Source organism: Canis aureus, chromosome 11 (genome assembly GCF_053574225.1).
Source record: "Canis aureus isolate CA01 chromosome 11, VMU_Caureus_v.1.0, whole genome shotgun sequence".
NCBI lineage: Eukaryota > Metazoa > Chordata > Mammalia > Carnivora > Canidae > Canis > Canis aureus.
This window is the reverse complement of record NC_135621.1, coordinates 58,464,169-58,478,885: the sequence shown is the minus strand read 5'-3', so window position 1 is coordinate 58,478,885 and position 14,717 is coordinate 58,464,169. Positions and strand designations below refer to the sequence as shown.

General features: G+C 44.3%; 1 protein-coding gene across 2 annotated transcripts in view; it reads right to left on the bottom strand.

Moving 5' to 3' along the window:
• Positions 1-14,717, bottom strand: part of SPTBN1 (spectrin beta, non-erythrocytic 1) — a 197,885-nt gene that overhangs the window by 9,007 nt on the left and 174,161 nt on the right. For both annotated transcript variants that reach the window (XM_077915404.1, XM_077915405.1), the window contains 6 exons: positions 10,604-10,848; positions 9,339-9,477; positions 8,512-8,596; positions 6,473-6,669; positions 5,069-5,181; positions 4,343-4,406 (listed from right to left, as the gene is read on the bottom strand). In XM_077915404.1, the coding sequence (XP_077771530.1) occupies positions 4,343-4,406; positions 5,069-5,181; positions 6,473-6,669; positions 8,512-8,596; positions 9,339-9,477; positions 10,604-10,848 (843 nt within the window). The remainder of the gene's footprint in view (positions 1-4,342; positions 4,407-5,068; positions 5,182-6,472; positions 6,670-8,511; positions 8,597-9,338; positions 9,478-10,603; positions 10,849-14,717) is intronic.

Genomic DNA, 14,717 nt, shown 5'->3' with positions numbered 1-14,717 from the left:
CTCTGACTCGCACACGTGGCTGTGTATAAATGCCTGGCACAGATCGAGGCAGTACAGTAAAACCATTGCAACATCCCACAAAGCCAGCTGGACACCAAGGACATTAGAAGGTGGGAAGGGATTAATGCCCGCCCGCTTATGGGGAAATGAGAAAAGCGAAATGCCAGTATGAGTTTTACTGCACTCTGTTCCTCGGATCAATCCATTTTCTCTAATGTAACTCAGATCATTTCCTCTTATGGTTACTTTAAAACAAAAGGACAACAGTAACAATCACACATATTAAATATGAGAGAGTGGACGTTATACAGCAGCCACCTTACAACCAAGGACGCCACCAGAAGAGCTGGAAGTTTAAAGCGAAAGGGCATTCACAAACAGATCGATAGACAACTCTATCAGAACTACACAGCATTCCCCCAGAGTAAGACAAGGAAAGACCTCCGGTTTCTGAAAATGCTCTCTGGCTCTCCTCCCCCCTCCCCTCAACACATCGTCATAAACACATGCAGAAATTAGGACGACAGTCATGCATTTCACATCTACCATCCCAGTTAGACTTTGGAACTTAAGAGCTGGAAGGAAATGAGGCAAGTCAACAAACATCACTTTAACCACATCTGCCGGAGTTGTATCGTGAGTGGGTTGTAGTTTGTGTTAAAGGAGCTGGAAAAGCCAATCACAGTCACTCAACACCACACGGCTATTTACCCCCAAACACAGACAGAACCAGGGCCTTCCCCATCACGTGTTGGTTGATCACGGTGCCTTGCTGCACTGAGACGAGAAAGCCCAGACACAGCCAGGCTTCCCGCGGCTCTGACCGTCAGGCTGGAGACGTCTTCGGGAGCTGTTCCTTCCCAAGCTCATTTATATTGTGACCCTCAGGGCTTTTCGGCTTTGGAAATGCAGTAGGGTCTCGGTTCATTATCGCTTTCAGCCTGTATACCATCAACTGTGTACCATGAACTGGCGCGGCCCCGGCGGATAACCCAGGGCGCGGGATTAGCGAGTTACTAAAGCTGGGTGTGGCTGACGCTTTAGTGGATTACAGACAACCTGCACCCCTCGTACACGGACAAACACGGAGGTGTCAATGGCAACGTTCATTAGATAACGTCCCCCACCACTGCTGCCCAGAACCAAAATGACAAGTTAGCAGCAACAACTTCAACAGGAGAAACGGGAGAATGACCACCACTGCTTCAACACTCAGATATGTCAACTCTCAGGAATGGGATCACTCCTTTAGGCCTGCTCTACGTGGCTGGGTGGAGTCTCGAGTGTCTACTCCGTCTATCCAAAACTATCACCGTCAGCATTAAGGTTGAGGGTGAGACCAGAGGCGTTGCAATTTAAGGGCATTTTTGATTGAAACCCTTGACCCACATAGCAATGTGGAAGGCACGGGGGAGGGGGTGAACATGTGAACATCCTGGCCTCTGTGTTAAATGACACCATGGAGACGTGGGCTTATGCGCAACAGGCTATTTTAGTATTTCTCTTTCCTTTCATTTTTAAAGGAGAGATGTGGAGGGGAAATAACCACCAAAAAAAAAAAAAAAAAAAAAAAAAACCCCAAAACAACAACAACAAAAAAAACCCCCAAAAATCCTGAGTCCAAAGAAAGTGAGTGGATTTTGAAGTTGACACATCTGTTCTAGTGTGGAATTTCAGGAAACTTCTGGGGGGAAGGAAGTGTGAAGTTTGGTCTGAAAGGCCTGTGCCAGATGTGAGTCTAGGGAGACATAGGGTTAGTGTGTATAGAAATCAGGTTAAGAAAAAATTAGTGCTGCAGCTGTGGCTAGAAAACTGCTAGTGACAGCAGTGACCTGGACGGAGCGGCATTTGCTGAGAAAAAGCTAACATTTATAGCACTTGGTCAGACTTCAAGGTAGGCATAAGGCCAGGGAAGTCTCTTCTAGGGTGGAAATTCTGCAGCAAAAATTTTTTTCTTCAGAGTTAGAAGGAAAGAGAAAACCCCAAACCAGTATGCAGAGATAATTAATGTTTATGCAAATGAATCACTAAACCAAGAAAACAAGGAAAATAAAAGGAACAAAATGAATTTTAATGGACATGTGCTTAAGCATGCCAACAGACAACACACCACTAGAGACAAACATCAAAAGCAAATCATAGTGCTATGACCGTACATGTGAATCTCCCCCCAGCCCCCACCCCATGTTGCTTCTCTTTAGCGATTAGTCCAGAGTGCTTTAGTGGCCGGGTACACCTGAGATCTTTAAATCAGGAGGTGAACACGAATGCAACGTGACAACTAGTAGCACAAGAAACACCTGATTGGTTTTCTAAGTGCATGAAGCAACACTATTTCAAGTTCATTAACTTGAGTCTCTGCATCACAACTCAAAAGAATGAAAAGGCTTTTCTTCTTCCAATCCAATTATAATAAAAAACTTGTCCTGGCAAGCTACAATTTAAAAATCTAGATAAAAATAGGCATGAGAACAAATGCCAAAAACATCATAGCACTTTTTCTGTGTGCTTATGTGTTTGGTGAGTTTTTTTGTCTTTTCTTTTGTTTTGTTTTTTGGTCTTCTGAATACAAAAAGCATAAAATTGGGTATCATTCCAGATGATAAAAAATTTAAACATATATATATGGAAACTTCACATATATACATATAGATCAATAACACAGAATCTGGAGCCAGAAACACATGTGAGGGCTCCCTAATGACCAAAGATAAAGCAGTAGTTTTTTTCTAACATGAATTTTGGTGTGTTTTAAGGCAGAGACCCAATAATGGTGCACACTACCCCCAGAACATAAGAAGCTTGGCATCTATCTATATACCCATCTACAGTCGCAAGTAGATAGATATGTACATAGAAATAAGGAAAAACAAACAAGATGCTATATGATGTTATCCTGACAAAAGAAAAAAAAAAGACATGCATCATGAAATGAAAAGACAAATCAGACTTAACTCATGGAAAACACATATCAAAACAGGTTTATGATTCCACTAACATCTAAATATGGCAAATGAGCAAGTGACTGTCTCACAAGGCTTGGGTGTAGTATGGATTTGGTTTGTTCTGTCTGTATCAGTACCAGGAAATCACCTCTTTCATATGCTTTTATTCCTAAGGAACAGAATTTCTGTTAAAACATTTTCAATCCCTGCTGGTGGTCTGATAAATGCCATCCTAAAAAACTTACTGGAGAACTCCATAAAAAGTCGTAAGAAAATGATAAATGAGAAGATCCATTCGAGATATACAACGGAGTTTTCTGTCTACACAGACACTAAAATTACTTCTGAAGCCAGGTGGCATCCAATGGCTCCTAGGGGTGGTCCACCAAGTGCATCATTCAAGTAATCAGGGTGAACTAGAATGGCTTTTGTTCCACTTGTTTGAAAAATTTAAACACAGTTTGACACCCTGAAGTCATCAACTGAATGGAGAGGCCTGAAAGTCTGGTAGGCAGACTTCCAAAACATGCTGAGAATTGCTGCCACCTGCCATGCTGTGCTCACAGTGACCAAGACAAAGGTGGTGGCAGGGTCAACAGGCACTTCACTCCTGAGGCTGGCTGCATTACTTGCTGCAAGTAAGCTTAGAGTTTCTCAATTCAGGTCTTGGCAGAGAAAAATGAGAGGAACTCATTTGGAAAAAGGAATAAATAATTCAAGGGTCTCAAAATTTCAGATTCTATGCCTAAAATTAATAGAGCTTCCCGAGTAGCTCCAACTCCACCCTCCCTCCTCTATTTTCAATAAACAAATGCATCCTTCATGGAATGTGACGCAGCTGACTTAAGGTTTTAATCTTAGTACTGAGTCTCTCCTTCCTTATACCCCAGTCCTCCTAGTTACTATTAAACTATGGCAGGTTAATGACATCTGTATAGGCGGCTATGTGTAGCGCAGTATTGCACCTTGTTAGTATAACTGGATGTGTCATACCTTTCAGATTCTAGTTTTCTTCTTCAGTTTGCTGTAATCTCATTTAATTTCAATTACTCATGTAAGGCTTTCGCTGTAAAATCTTAATAAAGTAAAAAGCTCACAATAAATAAACAAAAAATAAGTATGTTGCTTTAAGGCAACTGAGCATCCATCAGTTAAAAGACTCAAATAAACATGAATTAAATGCAAACAAATATGAAACCAAGGAAGCCTATGAATTAAGGAAAATTTTAACACTGTGGGGTGAAGTGGAAGCCAAAAGGTCAAACCAACAGGATTTGGAAAGAGTGGTTCTTGACAAATGGTAGTGAACTTCACAGTCCAGACCACGGCTGGTCACTGGCTGTCCGTCTGCTATTAAAGTTTTTGTAGTTTTGGTAGGTTTGAGAGCGGTAACTAACCCGTGGAGATCCCTGTTCAGCCGGCAAACCGTTCTGGGAAACTTGCTCTCCTTTTGAAGTATCCCTGTTAGGTAAAGTGGGGAAAGAGGACAGAGGAGGGAAGGGGAACGGGAAGGAGAGGAAGGGGAGGAACGGAAAGAGAGAAAAACAGAGAATGAGGGAGAACAATATCACTCAATTTTATTACAGATTTTCTCTCAGAAACACATGTGCAACCCCCCCTTACACCACGTAATTTCTTTTTAAGAACTTCCCAAGTGTTCCAAATCAACTCTAGGTAGAGAGTAAGACCATAGGCATGCCCTCTCCCCCAATCCAGGCGGCATTCAGGGTCGGCATGGGGCTCTCACCACAACACGATAATTTGCTTTTCAGAAATAGACCATGATTTCTGTTCTTTCAGTGAATTACTTTCAAAAAGCATCATCACATAACCACTGGCCTAAAATCCAGGTGGTTCACAGGGAAATTCCGAGTGAGTGTGTACATGTGCATGTGTGTGCAAGCAGTGGAATGGGAGCTGTCTACCTCCCGCTTCTGCCACCTACACACCAGTGTGACAGCGGACAAGTCCGTATTCTCCAGTGTTATCTGGGGTAACCATAGATTCTAAATGCTTTACAGAATTAACAAGATGTGCGTGTGGTGAGCTTAACAAAGATGCTCCCCGAAGCTCACTTGCAAGTGAAGCTCAGATTCGAGCAGTGCAGGTGGCCTGTGACTCACCACTGCTGCTGGGACTCAGTATCCTCAGAAGCTTTCGTGCTCGGCTCGGGAGAGGGCGGCCGCCTCTTCCTCTCCTCTTCCTCTTGCTGTCTGCGCACTTCCAATAACTCCAACTGAGGGAGAACGTGATAATGTTCTGCAGAGCCCCAAACTTGGACTCTCTCATAGAAAGGGTACTAGAGGAATCCAGAAAGCCCTCTGGTCTCAGGTGTCTATGTGAGATCACACGGGACACCCAGCAGGTTGGCACTGGGATCATGGGAACTGCAGCTATAACCTCAAACTACAGGAAACAGACCCCAGTGACGACACAGGACTATTCCATGGGTTTGTGCATCGCCTGGAACATTGGGCTTAATTTCTAAATAAACTACGCAGCTCTCAACTTAGCTCAGGGAGAAGGTACCCAAGCATGAGGCTCTCCATTGGATTTCCCATCAGAGCTCAGACAAACACCACTGAGAGGCTTCTTATGCTGCAGTAGGCATCTGTGTTTAGCCCAAAGTCAAATAACATGCACAAAAAGCCACAGAGTAGTAACTGAAACTAAGCCATTTTATAAGCAGTAGGTATGCACTAAAAATATTCTGCTTAACACAAAAGTATGCAAATATGTTTTAAATCCCAGAACTGCAGAAATTGGAAAGAACTCCATTTTTGTACATCATAAAGAATCAGCTTTCTACCAGAAGTGCAAGTGTCATGGGAAACACCAGTGAGCAAGCCTTATCCTAAAAGGTTTAATTTAATGGTGGCAGAGGAAATGATTCAGAGTGGGGAGAATTTTTAATGGTCTAAGAGTCAGCTACTACTTGATAGAAATTCTAATTCTGAAAAATCTGAAACTATATGGCTAAGGTCCCCCATAAACCAAAGCTTCTCTGAGATCTAAGAGGAAAAGCAGACCAAAAGAGAAAAGCGAACCCCAATCAATCAAAATCAATTCCCAGGCAGGCAGCTATTATAAAAGTGATCACAAATCTCAGTACTCAGGAAGCAACTGAGTGAACAGTAGCCCTGGAAGCCTCCCCAGGTTCTGTACCAAGAAAACAACCAATTTCAGGTAGGTCCTCACTGCTTCTAAAAACAGGGCAATAGGGATCCCTGGGTGGCGCAGCGGTTTAGCGCCTGCCTTTGGCCCAGGGCGCGATCCTGGAGACCCAGGATCGAATCCCACGTCGGGCTCCCGGTGCATGGAGCCTACTTCTCCCTCTGCCTATGTCTCTGCCTCTCTCTCTCTGTGTGTGACTATCATAAATAAAATTAAAAAAATAAAATAAAATAAAATAAAAATAAAAAAATAAAAACAGGGCAATAATATGAACTCTCAGGTCTAGGAGGTGAACAGAAGCTGCCCAGGAGAACCAAAAGGCAGAGCACTCCCAGCAGCCAGCGGCCACTCACCGTTGTCAGCCTCTCCAGGGCGGAGAACCTCTCGTCCCAGGTGGCTGCAGATTTTTCAAAAGCCTCGTGGCGCTTGATGAGCTTCTCCACCTCGTCCACACTCTGGCCTATTTCTCGGCTGGATAGGTATGGCTCCTGCCCGAGCAGCCAGGCCTCAGCCACACTGGCGTCCCGTGAGAACTGGTGGACCTCCAAAACTGCACAGGGTACCAAGAGTGAGAGCGGGCCAGCAGGGTGCTGGGCGGGGGGGGGGGGGACGGCGCTGCCCTCTGGTGGCAGCTGCCCGCACAGCCAGTCTGCAGCCTAGATCAGTGCAGCCCAGCGGATGTGTGATACGGGCTACAAAGTCAACTTTAACGTTTCTAGTAGCCACGCAGAAAATAAACAGGTGAAACTTGAAAATAGGTGAAATGAAAAAGTATATTTTAGAAAACCTGATAGAGCAAATGATTGTTTGAACATGTAAGTGATATAAAAAAAGACTGAGACAGAACTTCTTTTCCTTATGTCTTTGGAACCTGATATGTTTTATATAGAGAGCACACCTCAATTGGGACCAGCCACATTTCAAGTGCTCAAGAGCCGCATGTGGACAGGGGCTACCACAGTGGACAGCGCAGGCCTGGAAGGTATGCTCTACTCACCCAGCCCTACTTCAGTGACCGGAGCCTCAGACCCCGAGGGAATTCAATTCACACACCACCAGACCACGCTGATGAAGCAGGCATTCACCACCCCCCCTTCCTGAGGTGGTAGCTGTAGGTTTTATTTTGGAGGCTGAGAGGGAGGAAAGGATACAGGGAGCACTCTAAAAGTGGGGACAATATGGACTGAGGCTTCTGCTTTCTTCATTCTGTTCCTCCACATGTGAGTAGAAACAGTAGGACACGCACTGCGGTTAAGGGAGGGGTAGGTCAGAACTGGGCTTTGCATCGTGGCCACGTGGTGATGCTTGGGGCTATACGGGCGAGAAATGGACTGTGGGCAGCAACGGCAGCCAGGAGCTGCTAGCTGCCTCTCTTCAGCAGTCTGGCAGCCCTCAACAAGGCCACAAGGAGAAGATGCCACTGCTGCACCAGGGGCTCATCCCCTCATCACATATGCCAGCATACAACCTCATGCTAGTTCACAGTGAGGAGTAATACAGGCTTTGCTGAAGTCAACGTGCCCTGGGAATTCTCAAAATTTATAGACCAAATCCTATTCAAAGAATGGTCAAGAGCGGGATTTCTTTTTCAAAAGAGGATTGTAGCCCAAAAGGGTGAGGTGCCTTCATCTGACATTTTACAAACCTTTTAGAAAAAAACCCCCAGATTTTGTTTCTAGTGAGCACCCCTGGTCTCTGAGAATGGGCTTCTATTATACTAGCAGAGGCTAGGGCCCCAGACAGAGAATGGCAAAATATAGTAAACAATGCTTGAGCTGGGCTACCTTCAGTGTTCGTACCTATTATTAAATGCTATTCCCAATACTGCACAGTACAAACTCTGTGGTGCCTCATATATTCTTTATAAAATCAGATTAAAATTAGAATCTCCTCAGAGGGTCCCCTGGGGAGTAAATACAGAAAAACATATGCAACACTTAGAATGATGCCCAGTTCACTGTAAAACTTTTATAGTTGGTAGCTTTTATTAAGTTACCAACCTTCTACGAAGAGCACCAGATATAAGAACTAACCAGGACAACTTTCTACCTTCTTGACTGTAGTAATACTTCCTCTTAAAGATAGCTAGAGGAGGGGACTTCAAGCTGGAATGTCCCAGAGAGAGATCAAATTGTCATTCCCATGCTGTTCCTGACGAATACCCAAATCCCACTTACAACACTGAGCTCAATCATGGGATAAAAATAATGAATATGCCACAGGGAACTACTTAAAAATACTTAGCATGAAATGGTGAAACGGCATTAGGAAAGAAGCACTTAGGACTCCAAAAATCATTACGTGATAATATATCAAATCACAGCAGGGAACTAAACTTGCATGTGGCCAAAGGACACCCATAAAAGAATGGGAAGATTAAGCAGGTCCTTACTCAGTCTTAACCATTCCCATCGGTCTTCCCACTTGTCAATCATTTCTTTTCTCTTTTCCGTCAACTGCAGTAACTTTTCCTTGATCTGTGAGAAAAGGAGGAAAACAGGGACATCTTAACAGATTGTACACGTCCTCTTAGCATTCTCCTTAGTGGACCACTTTGCAGAAGAAAAACACATTTTCTGCAGAGACCAGTACTAAAAGAGGGAATCCCTAAGGACTACTCAGTCTATTTATGTACTGGAGAGAAAAACATGGCAACAGGCCTTCCAGAGGGGCTGAGAAGCAGCCTAGGCACCACCCAAAGCTGCTGAGCCCCCTCCAGATTCAGGGGCTCCACACCGCTATCACACTCAGGAGAGATGCACGGTGAGAGGGGCAAAGCCTTGACCTCTCTGAGAGAACACCCTATCCCTTCAAGGGCACCACATGCTGACTCATCATTTATCCCTTTATTACCATCCTCCTAACTTGAATTAACAACCCTCCACTAACAGCAAACTGATCTAGGGCACATGTGACAGGAAAGGGATGAGTACTGATGGAGGAGGTGACAAAGGATGGCACTTCTGCCTGGGGCCTGCAGAAACTATATTCTGAGCCAGACTCATCGGCTCTGGGCCAAGAGTGTTCCCATATAACTATTCCACACACAGGAGAGGAGCAAAGGATTTCAAAATATGTGTGAGCATGCATGTATATGAATACGGGTTTCTCACGTATGTGTCCACATATACACATACGTACATACTGACAAAACAAAGTCATCTTCCATCTTCAGACCGCTGCATTCACCCCAGGGTCTGAAGCAAAGAGCCGTCCTACCTCCTCAGACGCATAGTGCTTTCTCGCCAGCAGGGATTTCCCAAGTTCAATGCAGGTTGTGAAACTGTCATTACGAGCATCGATCTCAGCTTTGATGCCTTGGTGATTATTCATTAATAGTTCAACAGATGATACATCCCTAAAATTACATAAATAATACCTCTTTCAGGAGATCAAGCTTTCCAGATCAACGTGCAGGTTTCAAAACACAATTAATTTGAAGGAAACTATTCAACAGCATAGTATGTCTTTCAGGTCTGATTCACAGTCTGGGCTCAGGCTGGGTCACTAGAGCGGATGCATAATGACAGTCTAATTCAGGACCAGCAATGCAGCCTAACGCGACATAAAGCTTCTCTCGTTTGCGTGTGTGTGCGGGTGTCCACGTGCATTCATTTGAGGAATTCAAAATGGTTGCTAGGCAGGTGCCAGAAAAACCACTGAATTTCTGTTCACAATTTTGTACCTCAGGAGTTAGTGCCAAAAGTTCAGGACATGTGTGTCCCAAAGAGCAGCTGATAACTCCTCCTTATCCAGGCACAAAGAGGCACACAGAGCCGGAACCAGCCTGGAAATCAATGACTGTAACGCCGTTAGAACTTTTCAGGGATCAAAACCTAGAAGTCCTGACCTGGGAAATACAACTGCTTTTTATATATACGGTAATAAAAGATTTCTTCTTAATTACAGCGGGGGTTGGAGCTGGCAGGGGTGGACTGGAGGTTGTGCCTGTGCCTGCCTGTTCGTCCTTTAGCTGCTCTCCACTGCCTTACAGCAAACATGGCCAAAGAGAAGATGTGGAACAAATATTAAATAATTGTCTCAAGGCACCATTTAAGCAGATGGTGAGGATGAGATACCTTTAGAAATGCATGTGAAAAGGGACAGAGTGTTTTTTAATCTCAGACACAGAAAAGCCACCTCATTCCAGTGAAGAGAGCTAGTCACACCCAAGGTATGGGACTACTTGAATGAAGCATGAGGCTCAGAGAAAGGGCAGGAGGGCAGAAGTTAGGGTGGAGCATGGGGGTGGTGGCTGGGGGGTAGGAGAGAGGGTTGGATAATACTGTGTTCTGGTTCCCTGGTAACTGTGGGCTGGAGACAAAGGAAGCAATTAACGCTGCTCCCAAATCCCTCACCACCTCTGCTCTGGCCCCGAAGCTCTTGGGAGATGCCCCTGGTTCTCTCTAGAAGATCCCTCTAACAATTACCCGGGGTCAGCAAAGCTGGATCTCCTCTCACCCACAGGAGGCCAGGAGGGTTACCTTGGCTTCTCCTGGGCTTCGATCTGCCGGATGACATCCTCCATCCACAGCATGAGGTCTCGCACCATGCTGAAGAAGCGGAACTTGTCCCCCGTGTCCACCAGCCGCACCCTGCGGCCCTCACAGGCATCCAGCAGGGCTTTCCAGGCTTCCAGGACCTCGTTCTCCCGCTTCTGGATGTCATCAGCCTTGTCACCCGCATAGGCTGCCTGGAGACGGGCTGCGTCCTCCTGTAGCTGCCTCACCTGCAAAGCCACAGGGGGAGACAAGTCAGATCAGATGGGTGGGCCTTCTCTCCATTGCCCCACTGCTCCCTTCACGCACACCACACGCTGTTTTGCACTAATGAAGGCACTGAGTCAAAATGGAGCCCCTACACCCCAAGAAGCTCACAATTTCATTGGGGAGATCCACCCTGGAAAAACCCAAGTTTACCAGAAATGTACTGAACTGCATTACTGAGTTCAGTGTAAATGATAAGACAAACGATATGCTACGGGAATGCAGGCAGGAGACTCGAGTGAGGTGTGCTGGAGGCAGCCTGGGATATAAAGATGGTACAGAAAGCACAGAGGACATATGCAGACATATTTAAAAATCAACACGTAACATGCTCCTACAAGGTACAGACAGGTTTTGTTTTTGTTTTTGTTTTAAATCATGAACAAGGAACAGCCATGAAGAATTTACTCTGAAAACAAGTTTTCCATTGTTATGTGCTATTATTGCTGTAAGAGCTTTCACATGGGCCAGTTCAAATTGAAAAACAAAAATACAAAAAAGAAAAAAAGAAAAAAGAAGAAAAACAAAAATATATCTAACATAGCTCAAAAAAAACCTGACTGACATCCAAGAAGGTGACATTTTCACTAGCCAAATTTCAATAAAAACTTTGCAGAACAGGAAATGCAAATGGGTCTTAGGAAAAGATGCTCCATGGAGATACTGTAGTTTGTCATCTATTAGTTGGCAAAAATTCAAGTCCGATGATGTATCTGCCAGTGAGTAGATTTTAGATTTGACTGTGGACAGGACAATGGGCTACAGCTCCTATAGAAGGCATGGGCAGCATGCATCAAAATTACAAATGTAGGTACCTTTTGGTTTTATGATTCCATTTTGGGGAATTTATCCTACGTATAGTTATTCACATTTAGGAAATGAAATACACATTATTTACTGCAGTAGTGTCTGTCAAGGCAGAAAACTGAAAATAAATGTCCATCGGTGAGAATCTGGTTACATTAATAACGATGGCACATTCATACAAGAGGCTCTTCTGCAGTCATGGAAAAGAATGAGGAAGGGCTCTACATACTCATGTAAAGTGTTCCAGGATGATGGCTCTGTAGAAAAAAGGAAAGTGTAGACAGTGTGCCTAATACCTACTTTCTGAGCAATAAAGGGGGAAAAACAAGGATTGGCTTTCACCTTTTTTGGAGGGGGAATGGAAGGGAGATAGGCCTTTATAAGAGAAAGTCATAACTGTGGCTATTTTGTATTTTTAGACTTCTTCCTCTTATATATATTACTAGTGCCATACTGTATGCAACATCTAATAAAACACATATACAAGAGAATATACATTTAATCTTCATTTACTGAGGTTGTGTGATCAAAGTCCACAGACAAGTGTCATCCCAGACTACAGGAGCCTTTAGAGGTCTTTGAGGGGAGTATGCAGATAGTTACCACCTAGGGGATATACATGGGGAGAAAGGGGTAAGGATGGACAACATTGGCACTTTCAGGGAGGTGGATGTTGACCCTGACCACACAAAAGGACTTTAGGTGGAGGCACATAAGGAAAACAAATTCCTCTAAGAGATGCAAAGAATCAATAGGGTTTGTTTTCTGTGAGGATGTGATTTCCACATCTTCACTTCTAGAAATCTTCTATGATTATGGCTCAGGGTATAATTCAAATTACCATAGGAAATTCGTAGGAAATAATTTGAAAAATGAATTTCCTATATGATAAACCAAATCTTTTACCAACAATTAAAAAAAAAAATCAAACAAAAAACCAAAATCCTTTCCTGCTTTCCTGTGCCTCTGGTTTTTAATTTGTTCTTAAAAAAAAAAAAAAAAAAAAAAAAAAAAAGCCCAACCAACCAACCAAAAACATGGTGGAGGAGGGATCACAAAAGTCCCTCAAATGAACTAGTGCTCTGAGAAGTCACTGAAGACCACTACTGGGTGCAAATGTCCTGTGGCTCCCATGCAGAGTGGAGACTAGGCTGGCACAGGATTTAAATGACCAGGAAGGACATACCACTAGCTTCTGTGAGCCTGTACCAAGGGCCTCCCTCTATTCTAATTCTGTTACAAGGAAGGGATCCCTGGGTGGCTCAGCAGTTTAGCACCTGCCTTCAGCACAGAGCATGATCCTGGAGTTCTGGGATCGGGCTCCCTGCATGGAGCCTGCTTCTCCCTCTGCCTGTGTCTCTGCCTCTCTCTCTCTGTGTCTCTCATGAATAAATAAAATCTTAAAAAAAAATTGTTACAAGGAATCTGGACTGGGTCTGTATTTGCAGAAGGGGCATGCATACTTCTAGAGCTGTAAATGGCCTCATCCAGCAGGTACAGTGAGACAGACACTTAAAAGACACAAGGGAGTGGATGGACTCCTGCCCTCCCTCACCCTCAGCAATCTGAGTCTTACAAGGTGAAGGGTTTTAATGAAGAAAAAAAAGAGATCAAAACTCTATCATCTGTAGAGTCTTTGGAAGTTCTAAAACTAAGTGATTGTTCACAGGTGCAGAGGGAAGACCTCCTGCCAGTAAGCTGTGTTCTAGCTCTGCTTCTAGGCATTCCCAAAGTTCCCCCCAGCTTTCTTTTTTTCTATGTAATAACAGTTAGAGAACACTTAGCTCTTATTGGAATATATATTTTGCAACCAACATCTCAATCCTCAAAGCATTAGGGAACGGAAATAAATTAAACTTGCAGCGATCCAGAACAACAGGCCTCAATTCAAACTGGGGTTTGCCCCTCTCCAGGAGCCTTGCTCCAGGCACAGGTGAGAATGTAACCACGTGGTTCCCCAGGACCTTATACACAATGAAAGCCCCTGAACATGAAGCTGACGAGGTTCTGAATACGGCAAGTTGTCACAGAGCTGGGGAGTCCATGAGCTCTGAAGGGAAGATCAGAAATCCTTATGATACATGGTGGACCTTTTAAACTCTGCTTCATGCAGACCCTCAGCCACTCCATGCATCTCTTTTTAAATATGCTTTCCATACCTTCTACCTCGTTGGTGGAAGGTGGAAGAGCTGAAGCCATTTAATCTGCAGGGAAGGACCCCTGGACCCCTGGGTGGCTCAGTGGTTGAGTGTGCCTGCCTTCGGCCCAGGGCATGATCCTGGAGTCCCAAGTCCTCCATGGAGCCTGCTTCTCTCTGCCTATGTCTCTGCCTCTGTGTCTCTCATGAATAAATAAAATTTTAAAAAAATTTGCAGGGAGGACCGACTGTGACCTGTTTCTAGAAGCAGCAAATTCAGGGTAGGGGAGAAGACAATGGTGGCAAAGGTGGTGCCCTCCAGAGAACAAACCCCAAAGCACACCGGAAATTGTAAGGCTGGTGGCATTGGATCAGGATCAGCCCACAGTCAAATCTGGGCCACGTGTTTTCAGAAATAAAGTTTTACTGTTATACAGCCAAGCTCCTTCATTTCATATCGTCTAGGGCCGCCTATGCTATATTGGCAGAGCTGAGGATTTGCAACAGAGACCATATGTCCCACAAAGCTGAAGACATTTACCATCTGTACCTCTACAGAAAAAGTTTGCTGATCCCTGCCCTACATTATCAACACATTCGTGACAAGAACAAAACTCCTAAGGTTCTCAGGGCTGGCATTGTCCCTAGAACCATGAAATCTATGAGAAAAAGATACAACTGATTTCTCATCTAAAAGTACTCTAAGACTAAATAAGAAACTACGCAGAGATTAGGAAGTGATCATACGACAGGTTCTCACTGCTGTGCTATTATCACTGTCAAGCATCTTTTTTTTTTTCTTTTTTATGTCAAGCATCTTTTAAAGAAAGTCTCTGAAAGCCATTTCAGAGTGGGGGAGTGGGGAGACCAGGTGTATTAAAACATTAG